The sequence below is a fragment of the Rhamphochromis sp. 'chilingali' genome (assembly GCF_963969265.1).
Source record: "Rhamphochromis sp. 'chilingali' genome assembly, chromosome: 2".
Taxonomy (NCBI): Eukaryota; Metazoa; Chordata; class Actinopteri; order Cichliformes; family Cichlidae; genus Rhamphochromis; species Rhamphochromis sp. 'chilingali'.
Window position 1 is genome coordinate 29,588,709 of NC_137930.1, and position 17,344 is coordinate 29,606,052.

A 17,344-nucleotide genomic window follows, 5' to 3' on the forward strand; every position below is an offset into this window, starting at 1 on the left:
TTCACATCGAGTTAACAATGAGGTGGTGTTGTTGCTGCGAGTAACACAAAAGTACAAAGTTGCAAAAGCGAGTGAGAATTAAAGAATTGAATTGAAGAAAAGCGATCTGGAGCATGTACAAACTGATATTAATCTTTAATAGGGCTGTCAAAATTGAGAGCAAACAAAACAACTCCGCTACCTTAGGTTAATTGGTCACATGACTGCATCACATGACTAAAATGTGTCATCGTTTTCGAAAAGGCTCCGGGTTCACTGTCCACACTGCAATGCGAAAACAGCGTTTTCAAATGTATCCATGTGAAAAGTGTCACTCCCATCTGATGTGGACACCGGATCAGCTGGAGGCGCAATCAAAGATTGCAGCGGTCCCAGATCAGCTGTACACACTGGAATACTCTCCCATGTTGCTTGTCTGTGTTTATTGTGCTATGGTGTGTTGATATCTGTGCATTCCTGTATTATCCTTTTGTGTTACACATTTCGATGTTTTTTTTTCCTTGCTACCTGGCCTGACCTGTCTCCCCAATGTGATGTTTGTGTATTGTATGTACGGTCGGCAAGGTCTCTCATCTCTGTGGGCAACTGCAACTGACAAATAAAGGCTATCTCATCTCATCATATCTCATTTTAGAAATCTGAGGGAAAAAAAGTTTAGTGTTTATGATGATTCATTGTTGTTATGTTTGATGATTTCCTCCTCAGCTACAGAGCACGATCAGAGAGCACCGCGACGGAGGCAACGCGGGCGGGGTCTTCAGCCGCTACAACATCATTAAAGTATGACCTACAAAACACATCACACTGTACAAATACAGAAATAAGTGATTTTTATTTTCTTCCCTCCTTTAAAGCAAAAAAAGAAAAAGCAATCTGGACATAAATTAAGCATTTTATGTGTGCTGTTTCCGTCCTCTCTTTCCTCTGACTGCAGATTCAGAAGGTTGTGAATAAGAAGCTGCGGGAAAGATACACACACAGACAAAAGGAAATTGCAGATGAGAATCACAACCACCACAACGAGCGCATGCTCTTTCACGGTAAATAAAACACTGTGCATGTGGTAAAATATGAAAGCATGCTGAGCTTCTTTAAATATAGTCCTGCTGATTTACTTTTTTATGCTGAAATGCTCTGACAAACATTTGCACTCCTGTAATGAATATTTGTGAAATACATTTGACTCATGTACCAAACATCTGAAAAGGAATGAACTCTTCCAACAAACACAGCTAAGCACACAAATCCAAAATTGGATTATCTCAGTATAGGACAGTTAGTTAAACTTAGTATTACTCTTGCTGTGAATCCATCATCAAGTGGACTAGAAAAAAAACCCAATTCATCCCCAAAAAGGGGAGTAGTTTTGAATTTTACTCTAGTTAACGGTGTTGTCAGCGCCCTGCGGGGTGGGCAGGGAGTGTGGACACCCAACTTTGTGAATGCGATACCATACATGTACCTACTGGGAGGCTGAGACAGCTACCAGTATTTTTTTTTCCTTTTATTAATGTTTTTGGAACTTTTGGTATCATGAGATGGTACCTGCATCCCTTTCAACTTGCATAGATAGTCCAGCCCATACATGCCATCACAAGATGGTCTGCTGCTGCAGGACTACTGTCTGCTCTTTTGATCGATGAGAAACAGAAGAAGCACCACTAGAGCCCCACAGAATGACCTCCAGATGGCCACCCATAAGCATATTTATCACATTATCTGTCAGAAACTGACTTCATGAGCAGGGCCCAACATCCTTTATTGGAAGGGGTAATCACAGCTCAGTGCAGCTCAGTTGTCATTAGTTGTCATAGTCTGGCTGTGCTGGACTCTGAGCGCATGTCCCAGTAAAGGATGTCGGGTCCTCATGCTGTGCTCATGGCATTCTGATGTTATGGGGGTCAGAAACACACACGGGTAGCCCGTTGGACATCTTGTTGTAGGGCTCTGGCAGCGCTCCTCCCTTTCCTCCTCACATAGTATTGGACCGTGAAAGTGCTTATTATTGATTGTGTGATAACTCTGCTGCAGTCTGACACATCCACGTCGGCGCTGCGGCATCGACTACAAACATTACACCAGATCCATTTAACCTGCAGCGTTTAACTGTCATACAGCATTTTGGAGAATAGGAGCACGCATACCATTCAGTTTTGGATGATTTCTACAGACACTGAGGCTAACATGGTGGCAGGTTTAACCACGAGGTTAAAATTTAGACAGCATAAAAAAGGTCCATAGGTTCAACTCTACATGAGTTCCTGCAAAGACTTAAAAGAACTGCACCGCTCAAAGGTATCCGACAGCTCCTGATATCTACTTTAAAAATCAGTACATGAGCTGATGTGGTGAATCAGTCGAAGCACCTTAAATATCTGTGACAGCTTTGGCTGTCAGCATGCCGTCCTCTAAAGCTCAAAAAGATTAATTAACCGGAGTATGTGAAATGCATAAATTCTGTTTCCTTACATGGAGGGAAAGTAAGGAAGCGTCGCACTCTGCACTTCCTCCGTCCTCTCCTAGTTTCATAGTTCTCTTGAGGACTAAGGTGCTTTGTAATTAACTGTAATATTATCTTTCTTTTTAACTGCCGTAGAGTGGAATCCTCCCAGTTTCTTAGCTCAGTTTCCAGTACACTACCTTTTCTGGCATCTTCAGAGTCTGCTGTGATCTTTTATGTATTACTCTTGTATCTGAAGACATTTCTGATGCAGGCATCACTGTCAGGACAGACATGCTCACAGTGGAAGCAGCTGAATATTGTGTGTCATTTCTCACTTTTCGGGCCTTCCAGGTTCTCCCTTCATCAATGCAATTATCCATAAGGGCTTTGATGAGCGTCATGCATACATCGGAGGCATGTTTGGCGCTGGCATCTATTTTGCCGAGAACTCCTCCAAGAGCAATCAGTACGTGTATGGGATCGGCGGAGGAACAGGTTGTCCAACCCACAAAGACCGCTCCTGCTACATATGTCACAGGTGGGTGCTCACATCGGCCTGAGCAGCTTTAGCGAGATCTTTTTCGTTTCTTAAAATATTCTTGAAATAAAAATTGCCTTACCGAAAGATCAAATAAACTGATTTTATCGATTCCATGGTGTGCGTCTGTGTGTTTGTGTGTGTTTGCAGACAGATGCTGTTCTGTCGGGTGACACTCGGTAAATCATTCCTTCAGTTTAGTGCAATGAAAATGGCCCACGCCCCTCCTGGTCACCACTCCGTAATAGGACGACCCAGTGTCAATGGTCTGGCATATGCAGAGTATGTCATCTACAGAGGGGAGCAGGTTGGTACACACAGAAAAACATTTTTGCCTTCTAAATTTCAAGGTACTTGGAAGTTTGAGTTACTAAGTCCAACTTTTGAAATTTGGACATAATAACTCATGCAAAAAATGTATGTATTTATTCATGTTTTTTCAGCGGCGGAAACAAGCTTTTAGTGAGTAGTGGCAAGTCTTTGCAGACATTTGGCATCTTCCATGCAAACTGTTTGCACAGTTGTGACCAAAGTAATCGTAAGGACCTTGTCGATGCAGCACCACAGCCAATTTCACCCAGTAATGGCAAGCAACCCGAACTACTCACTCACCAGCCTTTCAGGGAATACACATTATTACTGTCATTCCCAATGGGAACACTGACCAGTCTCTAGCACGGATGTCACAATACCAGGAATTTACTAATTGGTACCAGTACCAGTAGAATTACATGATTCTTGATACCAAACCTATAAGGGCAGCAGCACCAGTTGCCATCTTCTTATTCTGCATATAGCCACTTGTAGCCGTATGCTGCCCCCTACAGTTGTACCTCAGTACATACACTGCCTGGTACCCAAGGTACCAAGTAAGAACTGTCATGTTTTCAGAATTGTGGTATGAAATGCTGACCATGTGACTGGGGCTTTAGCAATCAATCATAAGCACTCAGAGAATTATAATTTTTTTCCTAGCGAATGGAGGTTGCCAGGCAGTCGCCAGCTGGTCTCTAGGCCCGTGTGACTGGGTGTTTAAATCCTCAAAAGGACCAACACTGTAAATTCCAAAAATCCTCAGCATACACACATTTGAAATACTTACCCAGCCTTTAAAAGATCATACTTAATTTACTTTGTCTTTCTTGTAGTAACCCACGTTTTTTTCCCTTGCACTGAAATCATAACAGTTTGTTTGACTTTCATGTATTCTTTGTCCTCAGGCTTACCCAGAGTACTTGATCACCTACCAGATTGTGAAGCCAGAGAGTCTGGCCACGCCTGCTGCCACTGCTGAGCAAAAGTCCTAAAGCACAGCTGGGTGCCAAGTTAGCCAGACTGTAGTGGACAAATCTCTAAGAGGACCAGAACTGAACAGTAAGGAGTTTCAAAGCTGGGGGTGGGTGACACGAAGCATCGGCTGGCCAGGAGTCAGATGACCCTCAAACGTGGAAATAAGGAGGAAGAAGAGACGGTGTCTTTCAGTTTTTTGGGGTTGTAATACAGGTTCAGTCCAAAAGGAGCAGACAGTAATAATTAATCATTTGAGGAGAAAATGGAAACTGTTTCATCAGTATTAATGGAAGCTGTTTTTGCAGGCCCTGTGGCTTTGATCTCAAAGTGAAAGCAATTACCACAAAAAAATATATATATATATCTAAAACAAACAAAAAGCTGTTTTGTTTTTTGGCACCTTTGCACTGCTCCTGTATTCTAGCCCCAGGCTTTAATGTGTTTTTTATATTATGTCCTCTTTTTGCTTTGCACACACACCCACAACATCAAAACAATGCTCCAACGCCACCTCCAGATGCATCGAGAGAACGGAAATTCAGCGCGTTTCTGTGTCGTCGCATTTTCACCAGAGGCCGATATAAAGGAGAAGCCACAGGAGGAGAATATGAAATGAGATGAAACGCAGAGAAGCAAGAGAATCGTTGATATCAAAAAGCAAATAAAGCTGCTGACGGGACCTGCTGCAGACTTTCCACTACAGTCCACACCGGGACCAACCACCACCTTACACCCGCAAGTCAGTCAGACCAAACCTGCTCGTTTCAGATCCGCAACATATCAAGCTCATACACTGAAAACCACATGCAGGCTCATCAAAATATAAAACTGGGATCTTAGCTCTCCGGGAAGTTAAGTTATAAGTGGCCAGAGGGGCCGATGGCGCGAAATGGCAGCCTTGCTTCTGTCAGTCTGCCCCAGGGCAGCTGTGGCTACAACCGTAGCTTGCCTCCACCAGTGTATGAATGCGAGAGTGAATGAATAGTGGCATTGTAAAGCGCTTTGGGTACCTTGAAAAGTGCTATATAAATCCATTATTATTATTATTATTATAAGAAGCATGACAGGCTGAGACACCTGTGACAAGCCAGCTAACCTAAACATACCTCTTATTTTTCTCAAATATGCCACCAAAAATCTCGTTTCAAGAACTGATTGCTGCCTTTGTAGTATCACAGGAAATTTGCAGTCGTTATAGGAACTGCATCCAGAACTGCCATGTTGTTTCAGCCCAGTTCTGATTAAAAACCAGTCTTAGAGCCATGAGGATCACAGACGATTAAGGCTATCATACGCATAAACTACTCTCACCTGCCAGTTTATTAGGCGCATCTAGCCAGTAAAAAGTGCTCAAATGAAATCCTGCTTTCTGTTACACCCATATTGTTTTATACCTTTAAGTGGTACTGTCATTTTTCTAGGAGCACCTGCTAACCTGCAAACTCAGTGTGTTGCAAACAGATTTGTGCATAAGCTTCATTTCCAGTTCATTTGGGTTAAACTTCACTCAGCATTCAATAACAAGACAGATAAAGGATGAATTTGTGTCTGCAGATGGCACGCTTGCTTTCTGCTGCTGTCCAGTTTTGTTATTTCAGTCACTGGAAAAGTTGAATGTATGCAGTAGAAGAGATATGGCGTTCTTTAAAGTCTCACTTTAAGCAAGCGTGATGGTTTGGGTAATTTTGGTTTTGTTTTTTGTTTTTGTTTTTTTTTGGGGGGGGGGGGGGTTCAGCTAATCACACAATACTACTGTCACTGAAGTATCTTAATGTCACTGACACGTTCCCACATGTGGTCATTTCAGTTCCTTTCCATTCCAACTTTTACTGTTGATGCCCTCTAGTGGTGAAACAGACAAATTGCCAGCTTGCAGTACTGTGTTGAAGGCTATCAGAGAGGCATTTATTTTTGATTTTGTTTAAAAGTACCGTTTCCCCCCCAATTTCAGGCAGTTCTTTGTTTGTTTGAAAGACTTCATGCTCCTCTGTTTACACTCCTCAAATGTGAAAGTGTCACTGTACTGTAAACTGTTTTCACACTTCAACCCTGAACTTTTTCTAGTCTACACTAGAGTGTCTGCTGCAGTTGGATTGGATATTAAGCGTGTATTTAACTTGCCGGCATGATGTCAGATTGCATCAATATGTGACTGGGGGCAGGGTGGAGGAGTTAGAGCCAGTGATCTTCCTGCCTCCTGCATATTCCACCCCAGGCAGCTGGCTGGCCTTAATCACATCACACAGAGCAGTTCCAGTAGTGAGGACACAACCGAACCTGATTGTGCTGATATTTTCTGGCATTCCTGTGTAGAAACAACTTAATGAGGCGTCAGCAGCTGGAGCCTGCAAAAAGAGTCTTTTTATATGATGATGAGGCTGATGGATACGTTTCATGTCAGGATGAAGTATGACGCTCATGACTAAACACCAACATGTTACCATTTCTCTCAGAAAGTACTATAAGCTCAAGGTTTTCCTTTTTTGTTTTTTTTTTTTAACTGCAATGACTACGTGTTTTTCTGTTAACGGGTCTTTATTTATAACCTTTAAATTCCCTATAGATCATGGGGAGGGACCACACATGAATGTAGCTGTATGCTTTTATTCACCTCTGGTCATGTCAGGTGAAACGCAGCAGGGCTGATGGTCTTTGAAATCGAATGCTTTTAATGAGACAGTTGGAGTGAAAGCACCGGGACGGTGATTCTAACCATTATGGAGTTCACCTCAATCAGGAGAGATGGTTCATGTCTCCTGACCTCTGTTAGTGGTAAATTTGAGGGTAAAACAAATGAATGTTAAAGTGGTCCTATTGTGCTTAATGCTGTTACAGTGCTGGATGGGCAAAGTTTCGAATAATGGAGGTCAACATATATGCAAGTAGGAGCGCAGAGCTTTGGTTATGAACAGAGAAGCTCCACCCACTGGCTGTATAAGCCTTCTGTTAGTGAGGGGCTGCCAATCAGAAGAAAGGTTGCTTGGCTTGTTTTAGATGATGGATGAACTCAAGTGCTACACCTAGGCTCAATATAAGATCAATAAAATTACTTTGAACTGTCAATCAACATGAGGTAACACTATTAAAGTCCAAGAATATAATAAAAATAAGCACAATAGGGCCACTTTTATTTCAGATTTTTCTATTTTTTGACTTGCAAGCCTGAATTAACTCAGTTGAACTAAACACTGTAGCTGACCCTCAGAATAACAAATGAAACCTTTTTTGGGTGTCCTCTTTCAAGTTGTGACTTATTGACTAATTGATAGTGTAGGTAGGTTATCACAGTAGAAGAAATTATTTGTGTAACTGTGAATTGGGAAAATGAAAATGAAATGACTAAAAATGGGAAAAATTGAATGAGGAGATTGAAGAAAAGATGACTCAAGCAGAAATGAGGAAAACATTTCAAAAAACCTGAAATTAAACTGAAGTGAAAAGATGTTTTCAGTGGAGAATTGAGGTTGCTTCGCTGGAACAAAATGAAAGGCCCTCGTGTAAAGCCTGTTTTTTGTACTTCCACCAGAAGCTCAATTAAAGTTTGAGTGAGTGTCGGTAGTACAGTTTTTAGATAAAACGGCAGCATCGCTGTCTGCTGTCTTGGTACTGACCTCATTAAGGCCGGCAGATGTTAATTTATGATCAGAGGTCTGTGGGCATTGCTTGAAATTGGAATGTAAATAAACTAAATCCAGATGCACCTTTTAGCGGGTCTTTCATGATTAAATTTTAGTTTATTTTGCCCTCCTTTTTTATGTCATAACCTTTTGAATTTTAATTTTAGCTGGTCTCTGTTCAGTGACCAACCTTGCTGTAAATAGATTGGAGGGGGGAGCATCTCTTCAGTCAGTCAGGTGTTGTCTAGCTGTCTGAGCTGCCTTCTACCAGAAGCCACTGGTTTCATTATCATTTCATTCTGTTACATTTGCCCTCCTGTTGTACAGATGGTTGTACAGATGTGCTGCTGACCAGCTAACATGTGGAACAGAGAAACTCCTTCATGACTATACAGAAGAAAAATCCTTAATAAAAGAATTTAAAGTGTCCTTTTGTTTTTATTTCATTGTAATCTTGAGTTCAGTTAGATACTAAACTGCATGGTAACATAAATATCTAATTAGTCAATCACACGGCACCAACTTAGTGCATTTAGGTATGTAGACATGGTCAAGACGACCTGCTGAAGTTCAAACTTGGCAACAAAACGACTTTGTTGTTGTTGCTAGATTGACTGGTCTAAGTGCTGATTTTTCTCTAAATTTAACATGAACAATGCATGCAAATGAACGTTAGTATGAAAATATATATTAAACATGCCAGATAATAACAAAACTGCTCATTTACATCTAGTTTCAGCGAAGATCACATAATGGTTTAATATCAGAGACACACAAATATACAGCAAAAAAGAAACGCAAATAACAAATCAGACAAAAAAAACTCAAGTGTGTGTTATTCCAGAATGGAAGGGTGGTTAAATAAGGATGGCAAAAAAAGTTATGTTGACTGGTGATTCTATGGATTTATTGTTTCTCATGTTAATGAACAAGTGTAGAAACATTCTAGCTGCATTGTCCATAAGGAAAGCTGAATTTGCCTAAAATTCTGTAGCTTTTTACTGTGACATTTAAATGTTATGGAGTCCAAAGTGAGCCCAAGATATTGGCGGAACACAGAGTGTCAACTCAGCCTAAGAAGAGAAAACTGAGGCTGTATTCACACAGGTTCATTAAAATGAGCTCATTGTCTCATTTCTTGAAAAAAAGACTTGACCGGACGTAAACTGGGAGTGGAGCTAACAAATCTGCAGCAACTTCATGATCCTATCATATCTTTATGGACCAAAATCTCTGAATGTTTCCAAAACAAAGAATGAAGGTAGGCGTGAAGGAACAAAAAAAACAGGCCTGACCTGCCATTAATAAAGTGTCGAGTGCTGACACACCAGAACTGAGCACGATCTCTAAATCTCAAATGTTTCGAAGTTAAATCAACTTTGTATCATTTCTAAATCACCAAGAAAATAAGAAGAAAACAAGAATACTGATAAAAATACAGGCTTCAAAGTGGTAATTAGCTAAATGACTCATCACATCCACATTCATCATATTTACCCCCCCCCCAAAAAAACCAAACCAACAACAACATTACCCAGAAAACTGGGTGGCGCTCAGTCAGTGTGAAGGAGATTGCTCAGCGTCTGCCTCCATGGACAGAGTCCAAACAAAAGACCTTTCTTGCTCTTCAGCACAAAAACTGCAAATTAATACAAAAAGAAGCCTGGTGACTATTTGAAGCACAATCTTTTGGCAAATGGGGTCCAGCATTTTTGACGTGATCCTCCCCAAGACTGCCACAGTTAATGTTTAGGCCCAATGCTGAATCGCAGAGGTGAGAGTCACAGGATGTGAGCAGCTATTGTGCAAAATGAGAGGAAGAGAGGACTTTGAATGCCAGAGGACAAAAGAGATATTCCAAAAGGATAATGATCCAAAACATGCTGCCAAAATCACTATGACATCACCAAATATTCGCGTAACATCTATCATCATAAATAAAGGTCAATGTCAAAAGTATCGAAAAAGTCAATGATTTTTATCATACATAAGATCAGCTCAAAGGTGATAACATCTAGAAAGTGCAATAAAACTCAGCCACATAAACTATCACGCCTTTAAATGACAACAAAGTTGCATCAACATTATTGATCACCTGACATTTTATTGCAGGGCTGTTTCATTGGTAATAATTCAGAATCAGAATACTTTACAAATCCCAGAGGAATTTATGCACATTTCAATTTCAAAGTGCATACTGTATACCTCCCTAAAGCCCCAGCTGGATTATTTGTTTCACACTTATGTGCCACTGCACCATTTTACAGCCCGCTTTAATGAACGTAACACTAAATCAGAGTCCCAAACACAGACTGTATATAAAAGGTGGATGTGGGCACTGCGGTTTCTCGTGTAAAGTCATGCACACATTGCTTTGGAGTTGTCCACCATACTAGATGTGATACAACCATTGGTTGCCAGGGGAAAACTACATATTCCCTGATTGGTTGGCAGTGGTTCCTGGAGGTTGTAAAGTCAAGTTCAAGGTAAACGTTATTATCCCCAAGAGGCAATTTGTAGTACAGCCAGCTGCAAACATGCACACACTACCTAAAGTCAAACAGACACAAACATGCAAAAGCAACAACACAGCATTCTCATTCAAAACACCAATAGCAGCAGTGACAAAAGAATAAGTACTAGATCAGTGGCAATACATTTTTTAAAAAGTGTAAATGGAGAAGGTTCACCCTCCAAGTTAATGGTATGTTGTTAGTGACCACATGTGTGGAAAACCTCAATAAGAAGGTAAAGCCAATACAGAAGTGCTTTACACATGCATTTTTTTCTAATGGCCAGCAGGGGGCAAAAACAGTCTGGTTGTACAGAAGCCTGTTTAAATTGACCCCTACTTCTCACTTGACCTTTGACCTCAGTAAACAATTTTCTGGTGAGTGTTTGGGCTCAGTTGCTAGCTTCATGTCTGATGATCACAATCCGGTCTTTAAGTCTGACGTCACTAGCCGTGTCTGGGCCTAAACTCCGCTGCAGGTCCATAAATCAAACGATCACTCTGGCATCACTGAGAGTTGAAAAACTGTCTAAAGTCTTTCGTCTTTAATAAAATGATCAGCGTTCTGCTCTACCAGGTGTAACAATTGAGTTTAACATCCAGGCATCCATGAAAACGGAATTTATGACATTTAACGGAGTTAGAAATTAGCAGGAAGTTAGCTCGCTAGCTTCTATCTAAATACAATATAGCATGTCCTGACTGCGGGGTTTTGGAAACAAATTCAAACTTAAAGCTCTTCTATCACTTCCAACATAAATGAAGACAGAAAACTAAACAGCAGTGACGTTTGTAGGGTTACTGAAGTTTGGCTAGCTGGTATATAATGATGTGCTACGTGACCGCTAGTGACACAGCTATGTTAGCATAATATAAACAAGCTAACTTTTTTCCACTCTATAAAAGTTAACGTGAGGATTCCCAGGAACAAATTAACACCACAAAAACCATATTAAACGCAGACTACTGTAGGCCCAGAAGCAGGATTCATCACGTCATCACTTAAAGACCAGATGAGATGATAAGCTCATCTGGTCAAGTCACTGTCACTGAGAGTGCAGTGTCCCTTTTTCTTGCAGTCAGATGTTTTCTCATCATATCTGGTTTCAAAATAACACAGCAACAGCCAAGATGTTGAGCTCAAGGCCTCATGCGGTCTTCAGAAACCAGTGGCTGACCATCATCTTTTATTTACAGTCTGTATACAATTGTATGTTCTTCCCTGAGATTAGGAAAGCTCCAATTCGCTTACTGTACTGATTTTACTTGTTTTCTGTATTAGGAGATAAACGACCATGGGGGGTTTAATCATTTGGCAGCATCAGTGTAAGTAGATAAGTAAGCACAGCAATTTATCAAGAAAATGTTCCTCGGGAAGGATAGCGAGAAAAAAAAGAATAATCACCAGTAACCCACACAGATAACAGTGAGAATCACCATTTATGTAATACTCCATCATCATTTGTGGTTAAGGTAAAACGCCAACACAGGGTTCAGACTGGAACCAGCTTAAGAGCACTCAGACTGTTGTGTAATATTAAAAATAAACCATTTCCACCTGTGCTCACACAGTGTAGTTAATAAGAGTACTTTTAAATGTTTTAAAATCAATAATTACTCTTGAAATGTAAATTTAAAAAAAAAAAAAAAGTACCTGAACACAAAACAAAGGGGTGAGCTGTTACTGTGATAGCAAACCATGCATTTTGGTAAACACACAAATGGTTTGTGCTGGATTTTATACTTGTAGCACAGCTTCTTAGCTTATCTAAATACACAAGGGCTACTGACATCAAGCTACTAGCTAATCACATGGCAGCCACTCAGCTCATTTAGACAATTAGACACGGTCAAGTGGACCCGCTGAAGTTCAAACTGAGCGTCAAAAAGGTAATTTAAGCAACTCTGAACGTGGCATGGTTGCTGGTGCCACACAGGCTGGTCTGAGTATTTTAAAAACTGCTAAACTACTACTGGGATTTTTCCTGCACAACCATCACTGGGGTTTTACAGGGAGTGATCCAAAAAAGAGAAAATAAGTACATTTGTTCATTATAGGACTTTTTAAGACAAGGAACAGTCACAAAGCACTTTACCGAGGTAGGCCTATCAATAAAAGCCAGAGCACAGCAAAGGCAAAATGGACACGCATGGACCGAGCAAAACGCCACAAAGATTACCCAAATGCATCCATGGGTATGAAGAGAGAGGAGGGGTTAAATGGTTTGCAAAGGACAGTCTCCCGCAGTCTTCTGTTCCATGGAATAATAAGAAGGGCCCTATCTGAGTATCTGAGAACCCAGCTTAGTAAATAAGGTAGAGCATTAGGTGGGAGCTTCACCCCATAAGGCCATAAGAGTAAAAACCAAGATTTTAAATTGAACTCTAAATGTGACAGCCAGCCAGTGCAAAAGCTTTGAATGTGGGGTGATATGTGAAGATTTATGAGAATAAGTTAAAAGATTGGAGATCAGAGATAATTAATTAGATCAGACCTTCCCAAAGTGGAGGAACAGTAACTGCGTGTGTATGTGTAAGCGTGTAAAACCTGAAGATAGAGACAAAATACTGCTAATCTGAATATCTGCCATTCTGCAATTCATCTAATGTAAACAACAACTTGGCACACGGCGTGAAAAAAGACACATACCTTTGACGTTGCGTGATGAACTCTGTATTCCTCGTCCACACATAAAGGCAAAAAAGGAGTGTTAAAAAATCTCGTTTTCAGTGATTCCAAACGCTGTTCACGTGTGGACGAAACAGCTGCGTTGTCAAAAATAGCCGTGTAGGTGTGGACGTAACGTAAAAGAGTTAGTAGTTTATTTTCTTACTACCTGTAATTTATTGCAGATTACTTGTATTTGCTTAATTGTTTACTAAATGTTTTGAGGTGTGAAATAAACCGCAATGGAGAAAAATAAGGGTGTATGTGGTTGGAGGATGTGTTTGTGCGTGCATGCGCGTGTGTGTGTGTGTGCGCAGGGGTGGGGGTGGCGCGAACATTTTTCTTGTAAAATAAAGGGGGGGCCAGCAAACAAAGTTTGGGAACCACTGAATTAGATGCTTTAGATAGATGGGAAAACAGTCCACTACGATAATCCAAGCGTGTTCGCTTTTTGAGACAACGGTCCTGAGTTTAGTTATATTTCTTACATGAAAAAAGCAAAAACAAAACAAGAGCAGGTCAGAAGGTTGATGTGAGGATCAAATCTTAAAGACTGATTGAAAATAATCCCAGGGTTCTGCACATTAGCTTTTATGTTCGGTGAACAGGAAAAAAGCCCAAACGTTGTCTGATTTGGGCAGTAATGCTCTCAGGGACAATAATTAGATAGTACTGTCTTTTCTGAGTTAAGCTGAAAAAAGTTATAGGCCGAGCTTATAGACCAACAGGTATCAGGCCTAACATTGGTCCAAAGGAAATTGCATTATTTGACAGGGTTTTCGTGGAGTGATTGGAACCATTAAATGTCTAACCTTTGAGGTCTGATTGTATATATTTTGTATAGATGGGTACTAGTCCCAGCAGTTTTACCTCCATAACCTGTTTGTGTCCCGTCACTGGTTCATAATCTTTCACAGTGTACTGCATCCCGTCAGTGTGAATCAGTGTTTTTAGCAGTAGGTGGCACTGCAAGATCATTTTCACACCAGTTGAACAAGTGAAGGGGTAAACAATGAAGAATACAGGCAGCTCTCATTTATTGCTCTCATTTTTTATACATTTAGACAAGTTTACTGACTAAACTTGATCTGAGTTTAACTGATCCTCATCATGTCTCATTAACAGAAGAATTTAAACACCATGGCAGTAACAATGGACTGTATCACATTAGATTTACAAGAACCTACTAATGTTCTGGTTCCCTTTCACTTTCTCACTCTAATAGTTTAAAGCAAGTTTAGAGGTTCAACAGTGTCATCAATATGTGTTTATGACAATTAGTTACTGATATCACCCCTTTGCTAAGTCATTGCTGCCCTTACACCTGTGTATATGCATTCATTCCTGTTCTTACATACTCTAGAGTGCTTCCCAACTTTTTTCATCTGACCAACATCTAAAGCCCTCTGGAATCAAAAATCCCTTCATCAACACCCTCTTTCATGTTCAGATGTGTTCATTTGAGCCCATTTTAAAGCGTTTTGCTTTTGCTCTTAATGGTTTTCATTTAGCTTAATCAGTCAGTGTCACTGAACCTTCTCGGTCATTTAGCCGTAACCACTGGCAACCATTTGTCCACTAATGACTTACTACTAGATTTAACAGCTATGCATTCAGTTAAATGTATATAGCACCACATAACAACAACAAGTCGAGGTGCTTTATGCAATAATAGAGAGAAAACCCCAATAATCAGACGACCCCCTGTGAGCAAGCGCTTGCCAGCTGTGGGAAAGTACTGATATGGCACCATGAGGTCTTTAATGATACGATGGAGCCTGGTTATTCAAGACCTTGTATGTAGGGAGAAGGATTTTCAATTTCATTTTGAATTTAACAGTGAAGAAAAGACAGCATGTGAGAAATATGCTCTCGCTTTCTAGTGCCTGTCAGTAATCTCGCTGCAGCATTTCGGATTAACTGAAAGGTAAGCCTGATAAAAGTCCAGTCCAATCTAGAAGTAATAAATGCTTGAACTAGATTTTTTAGCATCACTCTGAGACAGGATGTTTTCTAATTTTAGAGATATTCCACAAATGCAGGAAAGTAGTCCTACATATTCGTTTGATATGTGTACTAAAGGAATTATGCTTGTCAAAAATGACTCCAACGTTCCTCATGTTCAAAGTAATCTCCCTGTGCACCTTTCAACCTCTTAGTGGAAATCTCAATATGCCCCCTGGCACCAACATGAGCTGTCTTGCCCATCCAGGCAGTGGAAAAAGATCATCTCTAACGTCGGATTTGGTGGGCAGCCCACCTCCAAAGTCTTCCACTGCCCACCGTCTCAATACGCCGAGGCTGAAGAAACTGACTGCTCTGTCTCCATGAACACACCAATGAGTCAATATGTTGTTCAGGGCATTTTCTGTGTGTAAGTCTCTCTCCCTCCCTGTTTGGCTAACAAGTCTCTTAAAAATAAGCAATTAAAAAACTCCTGTGTTTTTAGTATGAGAGTTCAGATCATTCTCTTTGACTGTTCACAGCCGGACTTTACAATCTCATCTGAAAACTGCTCGTTTTGATCGCAAAACTGTGTTCTCGTCACCAGAAATGATCCTTCACACAAAATTTGCTGATGTTTCCTCTCTGAACAAGCGTGAAGGGCCGTGGTGAAATCGCAGAGCTAAACACTGTCGGGACAGGACGCAGAAGTTGACTTCAAATGTGAGATCAGTCAAACACATGAAAATATTTTGACGGCTCCTTTTTTTCTATTTTTTAAAATCATCTGTAAATTTGCTTTTACATGCCTGTTTCTACTTTTTATCCATTATTTTTAATCAAGTTTTAACTTTTCTGCTCAAGCCTGTTCCGGTCCACTTAATTCCTAGATTACATTATAATTTCTGCCTTTTCTGAACACTAATTAACTAAGATAATCTCTCAACCTGCATCCTCTGGAGTATAACCTTTGGGTGGGAATTAACACACTAAAATGCCAAGTACAGTAAGGTTGTTATAATTAACCTAAACTAAAAACTAAAACTAGATGTGAAAAAGCATTTTACCCATGTAAAATATTTATAAAACTACAGTTTGGGGAAAACTAATTATATATTTCCTCTATTTTAAATTTTTTTAAAATTAGTTTTCAGTTTTAGTATTGCTAATTTGGTTGAATTTATAATCCCAATTTGCCTTATGAAGCTCTGATGGACATGTTTTCAAGTCAAAGTCAAAATGAAATAAAAATGAAAACCAACTACAAAATATAAAACACAAACCAATAATAAATTTCACCATAAGCTGCTACAAATGCTAAGTGGCAAATTGTATGCTTTAATAGATTGGAGATTATAGTAGTCAATCCCATCATTAAAAAACCCACAAAACTTTAATTAAGAACATTATTTATTCAACAGTGAAGCTTCAGTAATAAATAAATGCACAGATCATTTATTCCACAATAAAACCAAAGGAAATTTGTTTTGCTTTATATATGAGGATTGATATTGCCATTATGAGTGAACAGCACTGACCAGAGACAATCAAGACGAGACACTTAACACAGAGAGGCGTACAGACAGACAGATGTGTATGGATTACACAGATGTGTACAAAGTATTGCATTTTTCACTGATTGGCTGTTTTCTTTCTCTCTCTCTTTCTCTCTCTTCACAGTCTAGTCAGTTGAGCATCGCCATGACGTGCAAATCAGTCAAAGATTACAAATACAGTATTGCATCATTTCAAAGTGCTACAGAGATAAGTGTCGACAATCTTTTGAAACAGTCCAAATTTTCTTTTTTTTTTTGGTTTCTTCTGGTGAATGTAGTTGGATTTGGATTTTTTTTTGCCTTTGCTTGTCTGGCACAGTGTAGAGCTCAGCCTGGTCAGAAGCAAACATAATATAAAATATTATCTCAAATTGTGATATAATAAAGCTCAAATTTTTAAAAAAAAAAAAAAGAGGTAAATTTTATGTTTATTATAAAATATATAAATAAATCAAACGAATAAGTAATTTTTTAAAAACCTGGATTCTACTTTTTATGATCTTCAATGGTGAGTGGAAAAAGCACCCATGGTTTAATGTCCTACCTTTAACATTTCTCCCATTGTCATCATTGTGTTGTCCAATCAAACATGTTTGCGTGTTTTCGTGGATTGGGAAATCTTTTGCACATATAAATCTACTTGTGTGTTTTTGTGTGTGTGCTTGTGTGAGTCTGGCAAATGATGAACGGAGACAGTTTTGCTCTTTCGATGCTGCGGCGTAAGAGTGAACAGAAAACAATGCTCCACTGGCAAATCCATAGGATACCCTTGTGAA

The 17,344-nt window shown here is 39.8% G+C and overlaps 1 protein-coding gene across 2 annotated transcripts in view; it reads left to right on the plus strand.

Annotated features, from left to right (window-relative positions):
* LOC308391928 (poly [ADP-ribose] polymerase tankyrase-1-like) overlaps positions 1 to 4,632 on the plus strand; it is a 112,324-nt gene extending 107,692 nt beyond the window's left edge. For both annotated transcript variants that reach the window (XM_080874729.1, XM_080874728.1), the window contains 5 exons: positions 706 to 780; positions 935 to 1,040; positions 2,795 to 2,981; positions 3,132 to 3,288; positions 4,202 to 4,632. In XM_080874729.1, the coding sequence (XP_080730855.1) occupies positions 706 to 780; positions 935 to 1,040; positions 2,795 to 2,981; positions 3,132 to 3,288; positions 4,202 to 4,288 (612 nt within the window). In that variant the 3' untranslated portion in view covers positions 4,289 to 4,632. The remainder of the gene's footprint in view (positions 1 to 705; positions 781 to 934; positions 1,041 to 2,794; positions 2,982 to 3,131; positions 3,289 to 4,201) is intronic.
* Positions 4,633 to 17,344: the final 12,712 nt, after the last annotated feature.